Raw genomic sequence first — 18,929 nt, 5'->3', positions numbered from 1 at the left:
ATTGAGATTCCCACCCTAACACTGTCATCTTAAAGCTGGGGGGCACAAGGGGACCAGGCTGAGCATGTCTTCTAGCAACATATACTCACATTCATATATACTTCAACTGTAGTAACAAAGGCATTTCTCAAATTAATTTCATCTAATTAATTATAAACAAAGAGTAGAAAGCAGTCAGCCATATTTTAAATCAGGTCATTTAAAAGTTTGTTAAATGACAATTATTTATTGCCCATTAGAGTTAAAAAAAAAAGTTACATAACAATAAAAATATCCATTATGAAACTTAGCTGCCCTTTAACGTTAAAGCACAAGTTAATGGTGCTAATGTGTTTCCCTGAACGCCAGGAAGTGGAGCAAACCACTGTGAGGTGTACGCTTCTATAATGAAATTCAAATTCATTTTATTATATTATTTTAAATCATATAGTTACATTTACAATTACGCATTGATACGGTGGCCCAGTGAGGCAACTTAAGCAAAGACCAGTAAAAAGAAATGCACATGAAACACGACTGATATGGAAGAATATGAAGCAAAAGTAAAAAAAAAAAAATATATATATATATATATGTATATGTATGTATATATATATATATATATTTAAATATATATTAAAAAAACACCCAGCACGCCCCTGCGGGCGGTTTATCCTTCAAGCTCGGGTCCTCTACCAGAGGCCTGGGAGCTTGAGGGTCCTGCGCAGTATCTTAGCTGTTCCCAGGACTGCGCTCTTCTGGACAGAGATCTCCGATGTTGTTCCCGGGATCTGCTGGAGCCACTCGCCTAGCTTGGGAGTCACCGCACCTAGTGCTCCGATTACCACGGGGACCACCGTTACCTTCACCCTCCACATCCTCTCGAGCTCTTCTCTGAGCCCTTGGTATTTCTCCAGCTTCTCATGTTCCTTCTTCCTGATATTGCTGTCATTCGGAACCGCTACATCGATCACTACGGCCGTCTTCTTCTGTTTGTCTACCACCACTATGTCCGGTTGGTTAGCCACCACCATTTTGTCCGTCTGTATCTGGAAGTCCCACAGGATCTTAGCTCGGTCATTCTCCACCACCCTTGGGGGCATCTCCCATTTTGACCTCGGGACTTCTAGGTTATACTCGGCACAGATGTTCCTGTACACTATGCCGGCCACTTGGTTATGGCGTTCCATGTATGCCTTGCCTGCTAGCATCTTGCACCCTGCTGTTATGTGCTGGATTGTCTCTGGGGCATCTTTACACAGCCTGCACCTGGGGTCTTGCCTGGTGTGATAGACCCCAGCCTCTATGGATCTTGTACTCAGAGCTTGTTCTTGTGCTGCCATGATTAGTGCCTCTGTGCTGTCTTTCAGTCCAGCTTTGTCCAGCCACTGGTAGGATTTCTGGATATCAGCCACCTCCTCTATCTGCCGGTGGTACATACCGTGCAGGGGCCTGTCCTTCCATGATGGTTCCTCGTCTCCCTCCTCTTTCTTGGGTTTCTGCTGCCTGAGGTATTCACTGAGCACTCGGTCAGTTGGGGCCATCTTCCCAATGTATTCTTGGATGTTCGTTGTCTCATCCTGGACTGTGGTGCTGACACTCACCAGTCCCCGCCCCCCTTCCTTCCGCTTAGCGTCCAGCCTCAGGGTGCTGGACTTGGGGTGAAACCCTCCATGCATGGTAAGGAGCTTTCTTGTCTTTATGTCAGTGGCTTCTATCTCCTCCTTTGGCCAGCCTATTACCCCAGCAGGGTACCTGATCACGGGCAGGGCGTACGTGTTGATGGCCCGGATCTTGTTCTTACCATTCAGCTGACTCCTCAGGACTTGCCTGACCCTCTGCAGGTACTTGGTGGTTGCAGCTTTTCTAGCGGCCTCTTCATGGTTCCCATTCGCCTGCGGGATCCCCAGGTACTTGCAACTGTCCTCTATGTCTGCAATGTTGCCTTCTGGTCTCAGAGTGACGCTGAAAAACTAGTTCATGCATTTATTACTTCCAGGCTGGACTACTGTAATTCATTATTATCAGGATGTCCAAAAAACTCACTGAAAAGCCTTCAGCTAATCCAAAATGCTGCAGCAAGAGTCCTGACAGGGACTAGAAAGAGAGAGCATATTTCTCCTGTTTTGGCTTCCCTTCATTGGCTTCCTGTTAAATCCAGAATTGAATTCAAAATCCTGCTCCTCACATACAAGGTCTTAAATAATCAGGCCCCATCTTATCTTAATGACCTTGTAGTACCATATCACCCTATTAGAGCGCTCCGCTCTCGCTCTGCAGGCCTACTTGTTGTTCCTAGAGTATTTAAAAGTAGAATGGGAGGGAGAGCCTTCAGTTTTCAGGCCCCTCTTCTGTGGAACCAGCTTCCAGTTTGGATTCGGGAGACAGACACTATCTCTACTTTTAAGATTAGGCTTAAAACTTTCCTTTTTGTTAAAGCATATAGTTAGGGCTGGACCAGGTGACCCTGAATCCTCCCTTTGTTATGCTGCAATAGATGTAGGCTGCCGGGGGATTCCCATGATGCATTGAGTTTTTCCTTTCCAGTCACCTTTCTCACTCACTATGTGTTAATAGACCTCTCTGCATTGAATCATATCTGTTATTAACCTCTGTCTCTCTTCCACAGCATGTCTTTATCCTGTCTTCCTTCTCTCACCCCAACCGGTCGCAGCAGATGGCCGCCCCTCCCTGAGCCTGGTTCTGCCGGAGGTTTCTTCCTGTTAAAAGGGAGTTTTTCCTTCCCACTGTCGCCAAAGTGCTTGCTCATAGGGGGTCATATGATTGTTGGGTTTTTCTCTGTATCTATGAAGCGCCTTGAGGCGACTTTTGTTGTGATTTGGCGCTATATAAATAAAATTGAATTGAATTGAATTGAATTGGTAGTTCAATCCCCTCAGTTCTGACTACCTTCCCTCTCTTTGTTACCATCCGACTACACTTCTCCAGTCCGAATGACATTCCAATGTCATTGCTGTATAGCCTGGTAGTGTGGATCAGTGAATCGATGTCTCGTTCACTCTTGGCATACAGCTTGATGTCATCCATGTACAGGAGGTGGCTGACAACTGCTCCGTTCCGTAGTCGGCATCCGTAGCCAGTCTTGTTAATGATCTCACTGAGGGGGTTCAGGCCTATGCAGATCCCGCACTTGATGGTGACTTGTGCTATGGGCTTGGAGTTGGCCTCTAGTGTTGTACGCCACATCCCCATTGAGTTCCTGATGAAGGCTCTTAGGGTCCCATTGATCTTGTACAATTCTAGGCATTCCAGTATCCAGCTGTGGGGCATTGAGTCATAGGCCTTCTTGTAATCAATCCAGGCAGTGCACAGGTTGGTCAGTCTGGTCTTGCAGTCTCGGCTGATTGTTCTGTCTACCAGTAGCTGGTGTTTTGCGCCTCTGGTATTCTTGCCAATCCCTTTCTGTGTCCCGCTCATGTATTGACCCATGTGCCTGTTCATCTTAGCCGATATGATGCCTGACAGGAGCTTCCATGTAGTACTGAGGCAGGTTATTGGTCATATATATATTTATATATATCTATCTATATCTATATCTATATGACTCCTGTCTCAGTGCGATCCTTCGCATGTTTTGGTTTCTGTCTCTTCGGAAGCTGTTCCATCACGATATTGTGTACCCAAAAACATTTCTGTTGTATTTTGTGTGCTTTTTTCTGCATTTCTAATTTTAGTTCATTTCTAAATATGCCTCCTAGTGTTAACCACTCAGGGCTTTGGTACACTGAGGATGAAAACACCAGTTTGCCTAAAAAGGGGGAAGCAGCCCACTTGAGGGAAGGGGGAAGCCGAGACCAATTCTTTAGCTGTGCCCTTGCCCCATAGACTGTGGTGAAATCTGGAGCAACCTCAGAATGCATTGAAGCTGCTGAGTATTCCCTCGGTGTTAACTCTGTTTTTGTTCTGTACAAGGATGTAAATCTGGCTCTTCAAGCTCTTTAATGTTCCAGTGACTTCATCAGGTAGTTAGTACATGTCAGATGTTTGATTGCAGAACAGGGTGATTTACGGTGTTAGGCTGTAAGGTTATTATTAGGTCGAAACCTCAACCAAAACTAAAACTTGGTATGGCTGCAGGCTCATGCTGTCACTGTTGATCTTGCAGATTCAAAGTGCTGCAGGGGTCAAAGTGTCACGTCCATGACCCAACCATGAGCTGCTTTTCATGTCCGACCACCTCTGTTTGATTTTACTTCGTTTTACCTTTTTCTGGCTTCTACTCAATCCCTCCCTGTCCTCCTGCGCAGGTATGTAGGAGTTGGTTTCCTGAGTAACTGCTCTGGGTGTGCATCAGACACACCTACAGCAAGCATGAGACGGAGCAGCGTGCTGAACTAATTTCTTACACCCACGTTAATTACTAAGCATGCTGCATACTTACACAGGCACACACACACACACTCAAGATACAATGCATGCTCTGCAGCCCTGCAGATTATCTTTGTTATCAGCTCTTTTCTTTTCTTTATTTACCTCTTTTGGCAGCAGGTGAAGTTTGCATTCCTCACATTAGACCTTGACTCCTGTCCGGTAATTTCACAGGGTGTGTGTGTGTGTGTGTGTGTGTGTGTGTGTGTGTGTGTGTGTGTGTGTGTGTGTGTGTGTTTGTTTGTGTGTGTGTGTGTGTGTGTGTGTGTGTGTGTGTGTGTGTGTGTGTGTGTGTGTGGGCACAGACGATATAGAAATTTATATGCTCACCCACGCTGAAAGGTGAAAGGTCAACTATTTAGAGTACCACCCAACATTTAATGAAACTGAGTATACAATTTAGATTTCATACTCTGTCTTTTCTGTTTTTATTCATACTTCTCAGATAACAAATACTGAAACGTAGCACAGTGAAAATCTAGGTTAGACCTTTGATTGTCACATCTAAACAAAGAGAGTAAAGATGAGCCTGATATCCAGTCAAGTGGCTAGTTTTTCTACATTCCCCTGTAATCATCTCTGAGGGGACCATGAGTGCTTTGTGAGAAGCAACTTTAGAGCCCGTTACTATGATGAAATTCTGTAAAATGATCAAAAAAAAGGAAAACAAATCCCACTGAGCTGACTGTAAGTCACATATGAGCTAATCAATGATTCTGGTGTAACCTCAGGAGCAAAATGATGTTCCTCTCGAGTTTCCTGCAAAGGGATTAAAAAAGAGAGAAAAAAGAAGAAGCACACTCACACTTCTGAGAAAGCACAAGCGCACAAAATTACAAGGGTAAACACAATTATTCTCCTAGAATGTGAGGTTGCGGGAACGTGGAACAGGTCCGCCCGGTCTGCCGCTCTCTCTGCTTTTCCTGGCGACACACCTGCTGGCCCGGGGAGGAGCTGAGACAGGTGAACGCTCCCTTAACTGAGAGGGAGACGCCACGGGAGGCAAGAAGGGAGCAAGAGGAAGAAGAGAGCGTTAGGAAGAAATACACTTGGACTCAGATTATACACACAAGCGACGTCCCAAGATGTCGAAGAAACAGGATCCCAGCACTGTGAAGTTAAACAAGTGAGTTGGGATTTACTCTCTCTCTCTCTCCCTCTGTCTGTGTGTGTTACTGTATTGTCTTGGTTTCTCTCTTTTAAATGCCTGATGGTGTTTTTTTTGTGCCATGATCCCATTTATGTTTGCACAGGCTGTTTCACTTTCCCCCGACAATCACACTGAGTGTTAAAGTACAGCCTGTGTTTTTACGTGCAAACAGACTTTCTGTCTCATTCATTCTCGTCTCCATGTCACTAACTTTAAAGTCAGTTTGTTTGTCACCTCGCCCAACTCCTTCACTTAACCACACACATTTTTAATTGTTTCTTTGACCAAGGGGTGTATCACCAGAGTTCACTGACTCACTTTATCCATTTCTGGTGCCACTCAATAGGCTGAAGTTCTGACTCACTCAGCCGATATGTCAACAACGTCCCTGTTGTTTCATCCGACAGCGTGTATAGTGTGCAGCTTGCAGTACTTGCTTTGCAGTTGTTCGAGGGGGAAAAGTGAGTTGACTCCTGACGATGTTAAATGTGTGGACTCTTGAAGCGATTAAGCAGGGGTTTTATCTCATCCTGGTGTGAGGGGACACAGGCAAACACACTCATACTGTTACAGTGGGGCGTGACCTGAAACCAAAGACTTGAAAGTGTGACTGGAAAGAAGGCATGAAGGAGCGGCAGGGCAGGGTTTTCCTGCTGCTTTCATAATCAGCGCAGTGACACTTGTACCTGAATGAAGTGAATGTTTATTCCGCCTGCATGCCTGCGACAGGCTCAGGGTGGTGGGCGCGTCCCATGATGCACTGAGTTTATACACCACTGTGCATTTTCATCGTCTTCTGTCCTTGTCTTCCTCCCATAACCATGGTCGTGCTGGAGGTTCCTGGTCATCAAGGGGGTCGTCTGATTATCTGGATTTTGTCTGTGCTATTTTAGGGTCTTTACCTTGTAGAGGTGACTGGTGATTTGATTTGGCACTATATAAATAAAACTTAATTGAATTGTGTTGTGGGCATTCACATCATTTCTGATGCACAGAGCTGAACATTCGCGATTCATGGGGGTCACGAGCTCCAGCAGCGCTGCGTATTTCTTCTGCGGTTCTCAGGAATGAAGCACGTGACCCGCATCTTAGATGTTTGTAGTAAAAATCAGTTTGAGTAAAGGAGAAATCAGTGCTCGAGGAAGTATTCTATTTATATCCTGTTTTTCCCTAAAAGTACGTCAGAATTACAAATTGTGAAATGAAAATGTGTGTGTCATTTAATTACACACACACACACACACACACACACACACACACACACACACACACACACACACACACATTTATAGTTTACTTTATAGTGCAAAAAATTGACATTTTAAAATACTATTTTATATGAAATCGTTGTTGTATATATTTATGTAATTTTAGTTAAGACAAGTGTTAATTAAGCTGTGGCTGTTTTAAACAGGACTGCAGTTTATTTATTTTAATCATGGACCAATAACATAACTACATACCCTATTTGATAAAGAGCTGGCAATTTAAAAACAAAAAGGGATAAATTCTTACTAATTCTTACTAATTTCAAATATAATAGAATAATCAAAAGAAACCATGAAATATGAAGCGCTTTTTAATATAAAGCGAGCAGCTATGGCAGGGCTGTCAAGCACTGGCCAAGCAAAATCACCCCCCCACCCCCCCCCAAAAAAAATAAAAAATAAAAATTGACACACACTGTTGAAATTGCTCTTCTTTTTACTACATGAATTAAATATAGATTAAAGACGTGACAGAGCAAATTAATCCAAACCCTTTTTACCCTGCAAGACATGAAAACAACACCCTCCTAGATCTTACCCTCCTGCATCAGTGCTCCTTTGGAAGCCATCATGTCTGACTACAAATGTCAATCAATGGTTAATCATATGATTAAAGGTGCAACAGGGATGTCTGAGCTCATCACAGACAGCATTCCTGACTGCTAAAGGGAGGCGACAGGGGGACACTCCCCTCTACCCTGCAATGTGCGTCCCCTCATCTGGGGTGTGTCAGGATACATAGTTGTCTTTCATACTACAGCCAAGAAGGAATGACAGAAAAAAACACATTTAATGAGAACAAAGAGCTGCGTGGAAAGTGTTTGATGAGTGACATTAAAGTGAAGAAACACGAAGAGCCACCGAGCTGGTTTTTATGTTCACAGCTGAACAGATTTCTTTGTGTGAAAGGTAAATAACACCATCATTTAGCTTTAACCACTTTCACAATTAGGATGTTCTTTTTCTTCATGTTCATCTGGAAATATTTAAACTGGGCTTTTATGCTTTTCATTATTTTCTGTCACAGATTTAAAATAATGGATGCTCATGTTAAATTGACTAAAGTAAAGTCAGCATATGTGGCAGGGTTTGTTTTAAACTCTTGGCTCTGTATGATGCACCAGAGAAGGGATATCCTCTCCAGACACATCCATCCATCCATCTTCTTCCACTTTATCCGGGGCTGGGTCGTGGGGGCAGCAGCCTAAGCAGAGAAGCCCAGACCTCCCAGCCACCTCCTTTGGCTTGTCTGGGGGAACACAAGGCGTTCCCGGGCCAGCCGGGAGATATAATCTCTCCAGCGTGTCCTGGGTCTGCCCCGGGGCCTCCTCCTGGTGGGACATGCCTGGAACACCTCACCCAAGAGGCGCCCAGGAGGCATCCTTGTCAGATGCCCGAACCACCTCAGCTGGCTCCTTTCGATGTGGAGGAGCAGTGGCTCTACTCTGAGCCCCTCCCAGATGGCTGAACTTCTCACCCTATCTCTAAGGGAGAGGCCAGCCACCCTTCGGAGGAAGCTCATTTCCGCCGCTTGTATCCGCGATCTTGTTCTTTCGGTCACTACCCACAGTTCGTGACCATAGGTGAGGGTAGGGACATAGATCGACCGGTAAATTGAGAGCTTCGCTTTTACACTCAGCTCTCTCTTCACCATGATGGACCGGTGCAGTGTCCGCATCACTGCGGCTGCAGCCCCAATCCGTCTGTCGATCTCCAGCTCCCTTCTCCCATCACTCGCGAACAAGACCCCGAGATACTTGAACTCCTCCACTTGGGGCAGGAACTCGTCTCCAGACACGCCCACTTGTATTTATGAGGCACACCCAATCAGAGGAGATAAGGATAGTGATTAATTGGGAGCATTTTCACCATCATCTGTCTCTGTTCCTACCCAGGACTCAGGCCCAAGAACTGGCTGTGCTGATTTCTCGCATGCAAAAGAATGCAGACCAAGTGGAGAAGAATATCCTGCAAGCAGAGAAACTGCTGGCTGTGGTAAGAAGTCCTGATGAATCATAGGTGGAGGCACTGTATGCCAGCATTTCCTTTACTTAACTTATCATTCTGCCATAAGTGTTAAAGTGAATCTCTGAGGCACTTCCTTTCCACAAGAAGTTTAGCAAAAAAATCTAGAGATTAAAAAAAAAAATGCTACTTTGTTGCATTTGCGGTTCTCCTGTGCAGGACAAAGAGCGAAAGGGGAATAACGAGCAACTGCTCCACAAGAAGGAGAATGCAGACAACCTGGCCCAGGCCGAGGGACTGCTCAAGGATCTTTTCATGGACGTGGGCGGAGCCAAGAAGCTTCAACACCCTCAGGCTAAAGAGATTGAGAAGGAGTGAGTGTGTTTAGGGGTGTCATGGCCAAAATTCAAACACGCACAAACGCTAGCATGCATGCCAAGCAGACAGAACTTGATCTGTTACATGCCACGGAGGCACACTCGCCACAAACAATCATTTCCACAATCCCTTTCCTTGCTCTCCACCCATCTTCTCACTTCTAACTTAAACATTTTGTCTCTCAGTGTGGTAAATCTCCACTATCGCTGGGCCAAGGACTGTGCTACCTTCAGGGAAGTGTACGAATCGGTACAAGATGTGGACCTGACCCAAAAGATTGGCTGGGGTCCTCTGTTTGATGAGAGGCTGGTCAGTTGAACGACCAAAATTTCTGCAACCTTAAAGTCCTTCAGAGATTTTTAGTAGCCGCTTGAATCTTGAATGGTTCTCTGTTGTGTTTCACAGAAACAGCTGAGAGCGGAGGCATACGGCCCTAAGCTTTCTGATGTAGAGAGGCAGATAGCAGCTCATAACCTTCGCCATCAGGAGATCAAGGCCTATCAAGACCAGCTGAAGCCCAGCACTACCCTCTCACAGGTAGCAGAGCAAAGCTTCACATGTATGTACAGTTCCTGCGTGCAAGATGGATCATTAACGTGCTTCTTGTTTGTTCACAGGAGCAGTACGCTGCCGTCAAAGAGAAATATGCTGAACTTTTTGTAAGTCGATTTAATTAGTAAATTTGCCACTTGGAGTTAAACTTGAGGAGTGTTGTGTGTGGTGTTCATATGTTGTTTGCACCTTGCGTGTTCTGCAGGAGAGCTCCGAGCGACGGCGCAACCACCTGGCTTCTTTATACGAGTACATGCAAAGCTGCAGCAAGGAGCTGATCTACCTGTCGAACCAGCAGGATAGGATCCTCCAGAGAGACTGGAGTGATCGCATGGTTGACCCGCCGAGCGTCCGCATGGAGTATGAGGTGAGAATCCAGCATCACGCATGCTGAGTGATTATTATTAGTTAAAGTCCCAGTTTGTGATTTTATCGGTGCAAAGGCAACTTTGAATTGAGCACTTGCACGTTTCATTTTTGCACAGAAATTCAAAGCTAACGGACTGTTAGCACACGAGCAAGAAGTCAACCAGCTGCAGGAGGAAGGAGATAACCTCATTAAGATGAAACACCCCGGCAGCCCAACCATAAAAGTACATTTTACATCTGTGATAAATCATCCTACTGTCCCGTATGGCTGTATGGTTGTAGCATTAATTAAACATGATCGTTGATGTCGTTGTCAGGCACACAGAGATACGGTACAAGCTGAATGGCAAGCCTTTCTCAACCTGTGTCTGGCACAGGAAGTACACCTGGACAATATTGACAACTACAAAAAGGTAAAGAGCTGTGAGGAAAATTAAAAGTTTCCAGTTGACTAAGAGCCTGCTGCTAACAGCTGACTGTTCAATGCAGTTCCAATTGGATGCAGAAAGGTTGTCAGAATCTCTGGAGAGACTCAGCTCGACTCTGGACTCAAAGTCCATGGAGAACAAGACGAACCCCGAGATCCTGTTGGCACTCGAGGTAAGACACAGTTTTTTAAAAATATGTTGTGATTTCTGTGCAACTTCTAGGAGTCTTAACAAGCATAGAAAAGCCATGTTTTCATGGCTGACACAAGAGGGACCGACAACTAGTCAAAGGTGGTACATGGAAAATTCTACCAAAAATTAACACCAAACCAAACCAGACAACAGTTTGGGAATTCAGTCTGTTACAATTTTAAATGCACAGACTTCCATACCCATGAAATTAGGAGACTCAGCTGGACTGTAACAACAACAAACTGCTGTGATGACTGAGACTGCCGTAGAAAGGAATGATTTTAGGCCAATGTTCAAGATCAGGGATGTTAAAATGGTTATTACAGCAGTGCTACTGTAGTTGTTAAGTGTGTGGGATTTATGACAAAGTTCAAATGTCTGTCTCCTCCTAATAATACTGTGTACAGATAACCATTCGCACCTTTGGCCCATTTAGAACCACCAGTTCGGCCTTTATTGACTTTATACTTAATTCTGCTCATTAAAGTGTTCATTTCCTTGCTGAACAATGGTGACTTTGTTGTGTTATGGTGCAAAATAAACCCATTGTCCCCATTTAAGGATATACTCAAGGAATCAGTTTGTACCTCTAACTACTTGAACAGTGGGAAAACATGGAAACTACTTTGAAACTGTTTTGAAATTCACTTTCAGGGAGATGAACCAGCAGTGAAGAGGAATGAGCAGCGCCTGGCTGCCCTCAGGGAACTTAGCGATAGCGTCGTGCCTCTGAAGTTGCGCAGAATGCAGCTCAGCAAACCGACCACTGTAATATCCCTGTGTGACTGGATCGATGAAGAGGTACGATGTCAACAGCTGTCATTTACAGGCAGCCACCTTATGTTGGAGATAGTAAATTTAGGGATTACTCTTTCCTTCTCTATCTGTTTTAGGGTGCCGTACGACGTGGTGAGAAGCTAACCCTGAAGTCCAGCTCTGATAATAACAACTGGAAGCTTCAGGACAGCAGTGGGAAAACCAAAACCCTCTCTGCAGCATGTTTTATGATCCCACCACCCGATCCTGAGGCCTTGGAGACAGTGAATAGGTATAATCACGACTCCTTCAGCATACTTTATTGGTGATTATAATTCAACCTGAAGCTGATTTTAAACCAGCACTGTGTGTGTGTGTGTTCAGTCTGGACAGACAGCTGGCTGATCTAAAGCGTCGTAGATCTGCTCTCATAGCCTCCTTAAAGAGCCCTGCTGTAGAAGTGATTCAGACTCAGAAAAGAGGTGAGAACAAAAGCAGTCACTTCACTTCTTCTCATCTCCTTGGACTTTCAGACCAGGACAGAAGTCTTTTCTGAAACGATTGGGCTAGTCTGTCTTTTCATTGTAGAGCCGTTTTCCTTTCTCCTCAGTTGCTGTTAAAAGTCCAGAGAATCCCAGAGTTGCAGAGCTCCTCAGTGAATTAGGCAAAATCAATAAAGCCCTGGAGGCGCTGGAAAAGGAGATCCTGAGGCGAGCGAGGACCCCGTTAGACAACCGTAACCCAACTCAGGACCTGGCAAACAGATTGCAAGAGCATGAGGTAAACATGACGAGCATTATACTTCAATGGCACCACGCAGGTCACAACGTAATTGAATTATGTCCTATCTAAACGTGTTCCTTTGCCCTCCAGAAATCGGCTCTCGCTGTGAAGAAGCTAGAGTCAGAGAAATCTGCCATCCAGAGAGAAGTGGATCCTATTCTGGCTAAGAAACCTCTGGGTCCCACCGCCTCTGCCCTACCACCTAAACTCAGCGCCACCAACAAAAAGTTTGATGACATCAATGCTCTCATCGACCTTTATAATAAAAAGTACGAACATTAGAATGAAATTCTAAATAAAATCTCAAATCTAGAATGAAATCTTCCTTAAAGTGCAGTCATTATAATGGAAGTGTTTTAATAGAAAAAAAGCCTAGTTCACTCATAAATATACATAGACTAGCGTGTAATTATGCCTTGAATGAAAAATGATACGTCATAAACCTATAATTAAGCCATTAAAAATAAGCAGGTTTGTGGAAACCGTCATGTTCCCCCACCATAATTGAATACAATTATCTCCCTTCCACCTGATCGTGTTTTATATATGTGGCTAGAGACCGGCTACATATGGATTACACCAGAGGTGGAGGAGAAGAGAATTTGTAGGCGTTCGCGTGCTGTGGATGGACATTTCAGTCCGTTCTTGGACCTTTAGACTCAAGATAAAAGGCATCATGCACATGTTTTATTGACAGAGGAGGGGTCCCCTTCACCCCAGAAACATAAAGAAAGAGACAACAGTCAGAAGTGAACTTCTCTGACTGAATGACCTGTATTGGATTTATTTCAAAAGGTTTTACAGCCTCTGTAGTAAATAAAGATGGACACATCTCACCCAACATTGACAGCTGTGGTAAACAGTGGACAAAAATAGCCAATTGTTTCAATGGATTTTACCATTAAATTGAGCATTTAGCAACGTGTCAGTTCAGATATAGTAGAGTAGCATATCTATGTGCGTGTTCTTGTGGCGTTTTCTTTATTTTATTTAACTTTGCTACTTCTCTGCTTTCATCAGAGCAACAGCTTCCATGTACTTGGAGAAAGAGATAAAGAACGTAGAGGGCGTTGTCTCTGGGTTTGAGAAAGAACTGGCTAAAGACGGCACCATTCTTGACCAACCAAACTCTCTTCAGAGCCGCAACCAGAAGCTTCAGGTGTTGTAAATAAATCTAAAACGTACACAACAATATAGATAACTGGAATCGTGCAAATGTGTCTTTTCTCATGCCTTTTCTTTGTCATTATGTTGTCAAACAGGCAATGAGTAAAGATGTGGCCTCAAAGAAAGATGAGCTGAAGAAATTAGGCAAAGAATTGGACCTGACAGAGCAGGCGTGCAACTCTCTGCAACAGAATCTCAATGAGTATTGTCCCGACATCCGCCGCCAGGAGGACCAGGTGAAGAACCTGAAAAACCGTTACACAAGGGTCAATAGCCAGCTTCAGGAGAGGTGAGAGAAAAGTAAAGACAAAATCAGGCATTGTGGTAACCATTGCACATGGGTGTTGTTGTAACTCGCGTGTATGTTTTTGTTTAGGTCTGCTCTTGTGCAGCAAGCAGTCAATAAAAACCAGGATTTCCAGAGTGCCGTTCAGTCGCTGGACTTCTTCTTGGTCAATTTGCCAGATAATAAGATCAAACCTACGGACGGAGTGGCACAAATTACAAGCAAGGAGAATTCTCAGAAGGTGAGTGGAAGTATTTTGTTTTGTAATTTTCATTTTATTTACATGCATTAACAAGACTCTGATGTCTATAAATAAAATAGCTCAAGTCTGCTTTTGGTTATTTTTTAGAGAGTGGTAGAGGACATCAAGAAGAAGTCAGGTGATCTTAACCGCGTCAAGGACCTTTCCCGCAATCTGCAAAATGTCTTAAATGTGAGTTCTGAGAAGAAGACCTAAACCTAGCGAAATATTTACTGTATATTAGGCATAGCCTCAAAATGATGCCATTCTTAAATGTTTAAATGTATTTCTATTTCTTTTCAGGACTATGAGATCAAGTCAAACACTTACAGTGCCATTCTGACGGATGATGATGGTGCTGACGAGAGTGAAGAAGACGTTGACGAGGAACCAGTTTCACTGAAACGTCAAACTTCAACTCTGTCTCAGGCGATACAGAGAACGGTATGGTTTCACACAGCTACACAAAGACAATAAAGTAGCTACAAAAAGATATTTTTCTTTGTCAATCATTACTTCAAGCACACCATTGGCTCAACAGAGTCAATAAGTGACTCTGCAAGCAGCTTTGCAACCCACCTTTTTGTCATGCTGTATTTGGCTTATTTACTGTCATAATTCACAGTTCCCTGCTTTTTTCTCTGTTGCGGTCTTGCCATTTCTGTATAACCAAATTTTAAATTATTGTAGATGGAAATAAGAATCTTCTTCTTTTACTACAGGAGAAAGATCTGTTGAACCACTTCGCTGAGGTGTCTGCAGAGAACAACCAGCTACTAAATCAGTTGGGTACAACAAAGAACATCATGGCTATGGTAGGATATCATGGAATCAAAATAAACCCAGCAGCATTGTTGTTGTTATTTCACTGTGTGTCTGTGTTTTTTGTTTTCTGTTTTTTTACATTAAATAATACTCACCACCTCACCTCACCTGCCTTCTCTGACCTCCTTTGTGTCCTTTTATTTATGTGCAGAATGAAGAGAAAATCAGTCAGGTGGCTGTCACTCAGCAGCTGCAGCTCCAGAGCCAAATGAAAGACCAGGAGCAAAGCGATAGTCTGAAAAAGGAATTAAGTGAGGAGGTCAACAGGCGTCTTCATGCTGAAAACAACCTGGATACATACCGCAAGAGGTTTATGTCTCTGAAGAACAGGAGAGGAGTGGAGAGGTTGGAGGAGAAGGAGGTGGTGCAATATTACCGCGATCCCAAACTGGAGATGGAACTGAAGTCGCTGAAAAGTCGGATCGAGGATGAAGAACTGAAAAGGTCAGGCACCAAAACAGAGATTGAAATCAACAATGAGAAGATTATCAAACTGGAGCTGCAGCTAACCAAAGTCGAGCCTAAACTAGTGACTAAGATCCTCACCGAATACGAGAAGGACCCCCAGCTTGATAAAGAAGCAGCTAAGCTTCGAGACGAGATACAGAGGTTGCGCCTGGAACTCCAAACGAGGAACACAGAGGCAGTTCAAGTGAAAAAAGAGATAACCGTTTTGGCTCAGCAGAAACCAAAAATCATAGAGAAAGTTGTTAAAAAGGAAGTGGTGAGACTTGAGAAAGATCCAGAGATGCTGAAAGCTGTTCTTCTGTTCCAGAGTGATATTGCAGAGGAGGAGTACCGATGCAAGGCCCTCAATGATCACATTTTTAGCACAAGGAGCCAAATAAACACACTGGAGAGGGTCATCCCCACCATCCAGCCCAAGGTTATTACGAAGGTTGTGAGCCAGGTACGACAAGATCCGGAAACGGTTGAAGAGTCAAACAAGCTGCGGATGACTTTGGAAGAAGAGAAGGATGAAAACGTTATCTTGATGAAAGACCTGACCACCCTTCAGTTACGTTACAGTGAACTGGAGAATCTCAGGCCAAAGGTGGAGGTGAAGGAAATCATCAACGAGATTTACAGAGTCGATCCTGAGACAGAGGTCGAGATGATACGTCTGAGAAAAGAGCTGCAGGATTCAAGCCAAAACCGCACGGACACGGAGAAAGAAATTGACACAGTGACAAAAACTCTGGTTACACTGCGGGCTCAGAAGCCCAAGGTGGAGTACAAGGAGGTGACCCAAGAGGTGATCAAAGAAGAAAAGAGTCCAGAAGTCATCAGGGAATTACAAAGACTAAACAACCAAATGAACCGTCTGCAAGTCAACTATCACACCACCATAGAGCTTCTGACCCACCTGCGCAAAGAAAGGGATGAGCTGAAAGCTGAAAAAACTAAAGTGGAGACACAGCTAGTGAATAAAGAAGTCATTAAATATGAGAATGATCCTCTTCTGGAGAAAGAAGCTGACAGGCTTCGACGGAACCTCAGAGAAGAGATTCAGCAGCGCCGATCTTTAGAGGAATGTCTCTTTGACCTGCAGAACCAACACATCACCCTCGAAAGGCAGAAGCCACAGGAGAAAATTCTAACACAAGAAGTGGTTCGGCTTCAGAAGGACCCTAAGCAGATCCTGGAGCATGAGAAATTAAACAAGAAACTGGATGATGAAACGAAAACCCGCAGAAAACTTGAACTGGAAGTCCGACAACTCAGAGCTCTGATTCAAGATAAAGAGATTATGCTGGCTCAGCTGGATGATCGTCAGAAGAAGATCCAAGTAGAGTCAGAGCTGAGACAGATCAAAGCTCGTATTCTTGAACTGGAGAATACCCCACCACCCATTGAGGAAAGAATAATTGTCGAGGAGGTCTTGAAAGTGGAGAAGGATCCTCAGCTGGACAAACTTATTGGTAGTATACATGACAACTTGGAGACAGAGGGCAATGAAATCAATCGTTTAGAGAGAGAAATCCGCAACATAAAGCTCAAGCTTGAAACTCTGCAAAAGGAAAAATCGATTGAGAAGGTTGTTTACCGAGAAGTTGTCCGTGTGGAGAAAGACCCAGCAGTTGAAGCTGAAAGGGAACAACTCAGAGAGCTAGTAACAAAGGAGAGAAATCTCAGGCGGAACCAAGAAGATAACATTCAAAGCACGCACCTCAAAATGACCCATCTGCAGACGTCAAGGTCTGTGACTTCTCAGGAGGAGACCACTCTCATTTCCATCAGAGATGCTCTGCAGAGAGATAAGGAAGATCTCCTGAAGCAGTTCAAAACCTTAGAGTCCCAAAGACAGAGTATCAGCATCACCTTCCAGCAACAGTCCAAGTTGATGAGTGAGAGGAACCTGACGGTGCGGCAGAGAAGTCTTAAGACGTCCTCTGAAATACAGAGGCTTGAAAAAGAGATCCTAAAAGAGAAGGACAAAATACACGAGAAAGACAAACTCATCATCGAGATGCTGGACAAAATAAAGCATGAGGACCATTCTGACACTAAAACCAGAGAGGCAAATCTTTCCACCAAGATCACCATCTTCGATCCAGAAACTGGTAAAGATCTGTCACCCTACGATGCCTACTTACAGGGACTAATCGATCGAAACCAGTACATCAAACTGTCAGAGCTGGAGTGTGACTGGGAGGAAATCACTTCAAGTGGTCCAGGTGGAGATACAATCATTTTGCACGATCGAAAAAGTGGGAATCAGTACTCTGTGAGAGATGCTCTGAGGGAGGGCCGTTTGACTCAACGTGACGTGAGCCGCTACAAGGAAGGGAAAATGCCCATTTCTGAGTTTGCTCTCCTCGTTGCAGGCGAAAGAAGCAAGCCCTACGTTCCTCCATTAATGCCAAAATCTCCCACCAAAACAATCCCAACCGCTCCTACCAAACCCATCTCAACCTCTCCCTTGAGCTCCATGTCTTCATCTCTGAGGTCCTCCTACACTAACCTGAACACTCAATACAGCGGCAGTCTCGGCAGTCTGACCAACCTCAGCGCTTTACCAGGTGATGAGTTTTTCCCAATCTCTGGCATTTTTGACACCACCACCGAAAGCCGCATGTCTGTGAGAAGTGCCCTCACCCGCGGTCTCATTGATGCCGACACTGCTCTAAAGCTGCTGGAGGCACAAGCAGCCACCGGTGGAATAGTTGATCTGGGCAAAAAGGACAAGCTGTCTGTCCACAAAGCAGCTGAACAGGGCCTCATTGACACAAACCAAAAGTATAAGCTTCTGAATGCCCAGAAGGCCTTCACCGGAGTCGAGGATCCTGTGACCAAACAGCGTCTCGCTGTAGGACAGGCAGCACAGAAAGGGTTCATTCCCCAAGAAAATGCCAGGAGGTACTTAGAGGCGCAGTATTTGACCGGCGGGTTGGTAGATCCCACCAAAGCAGGCCGCCTCACTATCAAGGAAGCTCTCGCCACCGGTCTGATTGACAGCACAACGGCAAAAGATCTGCAAGATGAGGCTTCCCACACAAAGGAGCTGGTGGACCCCATCAGTAAAGGGAAGATATCATACAAACAGGCGATGGATCTGTGTAGAAAAGATTTCAGCACAGGCCTCTTGCTTCTTCCTGCAACCTCCACTGACGTTGCCAATGCTCCATCATACTCAAACTTCCGTTTCTAGGAAGTTTTAAAGTCTAAATTTAGCTAAAGATTTAATTTTCTACAGACTGTGGTGCTAGAGGGTGCATGAAAAGTCTATTTAACATATTTAGGGGGGAAAGAAAAAGAGAAAGACAGGTGTTCATATGTTTTGAAAACACTGAAAAAAAAGTGTCTGGTAGAGCTGCACACTTTTATCTGTTTCATTTTTTCCAGTTCTATTGTTGGTCTGCTGTGAAAACAGTTATTTTTTGTTATGTATGTGCTGCATAGGGGCTTATTAAAATGCTTCACTTTGATTTTTTTTCTGCCTTGTTATTTAAAATACAACCAGCTGCAGCCTGTGATAGGCTTTTGACCAGTCACGGGTGTAACCTGGACATCAAAGTGCTGCAGAACTGAGTCGGTATGATCTGAAAGTAGCAATAGAACCTATAAACTCATCTGGAAAGCGTTTACTCAGGTCATAAAGCAGACTTCTGTACAACTTTATGCAGCTGCATTTGCTGCCCCCTGCTGGACATTGCAGGTTCAAGCCACTTCTCCAGTTCTCCGGCCTTCACTTTTTAGT

At 44.3% G+C, this 18,929-nt stretch overlaps 1 protein-coding gene across 1 annotated transcript; it reads left to right on the top strand.

Moving 5' to 3' along the window:
- The first annotated feature begins 5,353 nt into the window (after positions 1–5,353).
- On the top strand, positions 5,354–18,657 carry LOC113021222 (envoplakin-like). Its single transcript, XM_026165745.2, has 22 exons — positions 5,354–5,494; positions 8,682–8,781; positions 8,971–9,125; positions 9,315–9,438; positions 9,535–9,666; positions 9,747–9,788; positions 9,887–10,048; positions 10,167–10,274; positions 10,368–10,463; positions 10,540–10,650; positions 11,325–11,471; positions 11,564–11,718; positions 11,811–11,908; positions 12,037–12,206; positions 12,300–12,478; positions 13,230–13,368; positions 13,472–13,665; positions 13,753–13,903; positions 14,012–14,095; positions 14,207–14,347; positions 14,626–14,718; positions 14,880–18,657. Exons 1-22 carry the CDS (start codon positions 5,454–5,456, stop codon positions 18,378–18,380), a joined length of 6,123 nt encoding a protein of 2,040 aa, XP_026021530.2. The 5' UTR covers positions 5,354–5,453; the 3' UTR covers positions 18,381–18,657.
- The last annotated feature ends 272 nt before the right edge of the window (positions 18,658–18,929 follow it).

Source organism: Astatotilapia calliptera, chromosome 4, assembly GCF_964374335.1.
Source record: "Astatotilapia calliptera chromosome 4, fAstCal68.1, whole genome shotgun sequence".
Classification (NCBI taxonomy): Eukaryota; Metazoa; Chordata; class Actinopteri; order Cichliformes; family Cichlidae; genus Astatotilapia; species Astatotilapia calliptera.
This window is presented reverse-complemented; position numbering and strand designations above follow the sequence as displayed.

Excerpts from the sequence above, each read along its gene's own strand:
- LOC113021222 (XM_026165745.2), top strand. The coding sequence starts at position 5,454 with ATGTCGAAGAAACAGGATCCCAGCACTGTGAAGTTAAACAA. Across the intron at positions 9,439-9,534 it reads CTCTGTTTGATGAGAGGCTG|AAACAGCTGAGAGCGGAGGC; the intron begins GTCAGTTGAACG and ends TGTGTTTCACAG. Across the intron at positions 11,909-12,036 it reads GATTCAGACTCAGAAAAGAG|TTGCTGTTAAAAGTCCAGAG; the intron begins GTGAGAACAAAA and ends CTTTCTCCTCAG.